Raw genomic sequence first — 3,881 nt, 5'->3', positions numbered from 1 at the left:
GGGAGTCTTGTTTTTGGTTTACGATTATGCGTTTTGGGTTCTATTTTGCCTAAATTAACTAGATCATTTGTCAGTTACCAAAAATACCCTTCCTCTTGTTTAACTCACTTCTGGCTTGTACCCCTCCGTTGGCTACTGACCATTGGAAAGGAGGTCAATTCTTAGAATTACAAGCGCATAAGGGTCATTCTGATTAAGAAAGAGATTAGTTGGTTACAAAGAGAGAGTCTAAAAATCGATTAGAGGTCCAAAGAAGTCAATAGGCATAAGAGAAGATGAGAAGATATATGAACCCTCCCCTCAATAATGGATTGATGTGTGAACATTTGTTGCTTTCGTCGTTGTGTTTTCTTTAAAGAGGAGTGTTTGGATATTTGAATTGAAGATTGAAATTGGGTCTGGGTTTGAAGAAAGGAAATAGCAGAGAAAGATGGATAAAGAGATGGTGAGTGTTACAGGACTGGGATTCATGGCAGCTTTTGCAGTTTCAGGAAGTGTAGTTCTCATTGTTTTCCAATTGCATAAGCGTCTTCTTTCAGAATTTATGAAAAAGGCTGAACTAGAATTACGTGGTATCACTTTCATTCATTCATTTTTCTAATTAAAAAGATTGGTTTAAGCTTTTTTTTTTGAAATTTGGGGTTGTAGAGATGATAAATAAATTCATTTCTATGGTTGAATTTTAATGGGTTTTTAAGAAAATGTTATATTAGAATTTGGTTGTTGGTGGGTCTTGGCTATCTTTTGTTTCTCATTGAGATATTTTTCATCTCTCTCTCTCTCTTTCTCTCTCTCTATTGTTTTAAAATTTGCAGGACATGGACATGGACATGGGAGATGTCATGGTCAAGCCAAGAAGAGAGTTCGATTTGCAGAGGATGTGGTGGAGCCATCATCCAACAACAAAGAATACCGACGACAACATTCGAGAAATCCAGCGAAAACCAACCATTTTCCAGCAAGGCATGGCATCCTAAAGTGGAATCCTGTTGGAGAATTAGAGAACATGCCACTTAACAGGCTGGCTCTCTATAGAGGGATTTTAGAATATAGAATGCTCAAAGGATACTCTCTACCATACTTTTGAAAGTTTCACAGTTGAGAAAGAGTTTGCCTCCAATTTATACTCATCCAAAACCCTTAAAAATATTTTTCTTCCCCTTGACATTTTTTTCCCATGAAAAGTCAATTTGAGTTTTTTGCTTTTGTAAATCTTGTATGCTATTTTTTTTTCCATTTTCATTTGTATTTTTTTTTTGAATCCCCACCTCAAATGTTTTAAACATTTTCGTTTTCCTCTCAATCTTGTAACTATTTTTTTTTTCTTAACATTTTCCAACCATGCAAAGTTCAATTTTAAGTGTTTTTTTTTTTGTAAATATTGTATGGTATTTTATCATTTTCCTCTTAGTTTTGTGACTGTTGTCATTAATTTGTTTCTTGTACAAAAGCAGTAGACTTTGGAGATGTAAATAATAAAGCATCGGTCTCTACAAGAGGAGTTTAGAGCATGTATTCCAATTTTTTCTCTTATTTCAAGGATTGGTATTTGGCTTAATCAACTTGTTTTTCTTAGTAATTGAATTCCTTCACTTTCTGGTTTGAGATATGTATGCAACACTTTATCCCCTAAATTTAGGGTGGGTTCTACTAACTTTAGAAAAATTATGCATTGATACCTATTAGGGATGGCAACGGCGTAGGTTTAGGGGGGGGGGGGGGGTTGTAAATTCTAGACCCTACCCACCTCTCTAAATCTCTCAACTCATATCCACCCCAAAACCTGTAGCGGGTTAGATTTTGAAAATCCAAATCCTCCCTGCACATGAAAATGAAAAACCCTCCCAACCTTACCCTCCCCACGTTCAAGGGTAGGGGTAGGTTGGGTTTCGAACCTGCATCTAATTTCCTATTATTTCTTGTCATATATAAGTAATAAATAAGTAATATAACACAAAAAAATAACAAATTTTCCAATTATTTGATTAAGGCATATAAAAAGCAATATGTGGGTCGGGTTTAGCTTAATACCAAACCCAACCCATAGCTATACAGGTTGTAGTATCCCAAAATCTATCCCGCTACAAACCCATTCTTCAAGTAAAAAACCCACCCCGTCAGGAAGGGTAGGGGCAGGTACCCACTGGATAAGGTAGAAATTGCCATTTCTAACACCTACCTCTTAAATGCTTATGATTGAGAGTTGGGGATGCTGTCCATGGCCCATTTGGGAGGGCTTCACTGTTGCTTGCTGAGCTGCATTGCTTGAGCCTCTTCAGATTCAGCTTATGAATGTGCATTTTTGGCTTTCTGTGTTTTCACCAAACATGGCTAGGGTAGGGATGCAACTTGGGTTGGCCTGAGTTAGTTACACTGTTTCGGGCGACTCCGGATCTCCTGCCCACAAGAACCCTGCCCATGCCTACCTACAACACACCACCCCCTGTGAATTGGGAACATCTCCCCTGCATAATACTATGCAGAGGATGAGATGTTCTCCATGTGTGGCTGTGATAGATGTGGGCAGGAGATCCGGGTTCATTTTGGGCTTGGACCTTCGGGATGGGCCCATTCAAATTTGGACAAAAGAGAAAAGACCAACCTGAGATTGCTCAAATTACACCCCTACTTGAGGGCTTTCTATGTGGTGCCTACTTGCAACATGAGAAACTGCTGTGTGAAAAGCCTTTCCAAACGAGCACTTGATGTCATGTGAGGAAAAGAAAAATAGTAGCAACCAAAGCTAACCTTTGTCTAAGTTGAGAACGGGCATAGATTTGCTGTTAAAAGGATCCACTTGATAGAAGTTGAAGTTGCTGAAATAAACGGCTTATTGTTTCATCTTATATGGATAAAATAATTAAACAATAAAAGATTCAAGTAAATAGTGTTGAACCTTAATCTCTAGATGGGGTTTGATTGATAACTTACATGGAAAAACACACTTGACATGCACCTTGAAAACTAGTTTTGAAATTCCCAATAAAACTCTGTTTTACTTGTTTTCTTCTTTCAAACTTTGTCCCACGGTGTAATGCGCTTGCACGTATGTGGTGCAATGAGATGTTTTAGAGGTCCATTTTTCTCACACTTGTGTGGTTCACGAGAAGCAGAGTTAATTTTTTGGTGCAATAACATTTGATGTGAAGAAACAAACCAAAGACTACATTTGCAAAATTGCAGATAACAAATTTTGTAATTTGCAAAATTGCAAATCACAGGGGTGTGTTTGGTTTAAAGGTTGAACCATGGCCATTGATGTTTTAAGTTAATCCAATTGCCATGATTTGATTGGGTATGATCAAGGGGCAGTATTTAAAAGTTAACAGCCACTAACTATTAAGTCACAAAGTTTTAGTGACTATGCAAAGGGATTCTTCAAACCAACACATTTCTCTTGGTGATGACTCTCTAAGATCAAAGGGATGCATACAAAGACGAATATACAAGTTTTTCATGTCACATCTCACTGAAATCACTGTTGTCTCTCTCAGTTCAATTCAATCTATTTCTATCTTATATAAGGTTTCTCTGGAGATTTTTCAACTTTGCTGGTTGTATTTTTTCACCCAAAGCTCTGTTGTATCATAGGAATGAATTTGCCTGTAAATTAACAACAAACTCAATAAAACTGAGTGGGGGCAAATAACATTCTAAAGACAATGACTTTAAATACATTTTAGAGCTTCTCCAAATTTTATAACTCCAATTTTCCCAATAGATAGTAATTTACTCAACTTTAATTCCAGCCATTGAGGAATCAACCTCCTTGAAAACTTATTCAATAAAAGAAAAGGGAATAAGACTTTCAGTTCAGCCACTTATACTGAAATCAGTGTTGAAAGAATTTGGTTTAGATTCTATGTAGGGCTGTAATTGAT

The 3,881-nt window shown here is 36.9% G+C and overlaps 1 protein-coding gene across 1 annotated transcript; it reads left to right on the top strand.

Annotated features, from left to right (window-relative positions):
• The first annotated feature begins 240 nt into the window (after window positions 1-240).
• Window positions 241-1,555, top strand: LOC104601518 (uncharacterized). Its single transcript, XM_088899294.1, has 2 exons — window positions 241-572; window positions 816-1,555. Exons 1-2 carry the CDS (start codon window positions 431-433, stop codon window positions 1,085-1,087), a joined length of 414 nt encoding a protein of 137 aa, XP_088755420.1. The 5' UTR covers window positions 241-430; the 3' UTR covers window positions 1,088-1,555.
• Window positions 1,556-3,881: the final 2,326 nt, after the last annotated feature.

The sequence above is a fragment of the Nelumbo nucifera genome, chromosome 2 (assembly GCF_055504915.1).
Source record: "Nelumbo nucifera cultivar China Antique chromosome 2, China Antique-T2T, whole genome shotgun sequence".
Taxonomy (NCBI): Eukaryota; Viridiplantae; Streptophyta; class Magnoliopsida; order Proteales; family Nelumbonaceae; genus Nelumbo; species Nelumbo nucifera.
The sequence above is the reverse complement of the archived record's forward strand: the minus strand, read 5'-3'. Positions and strand labels throughout refer to the sequence as shown.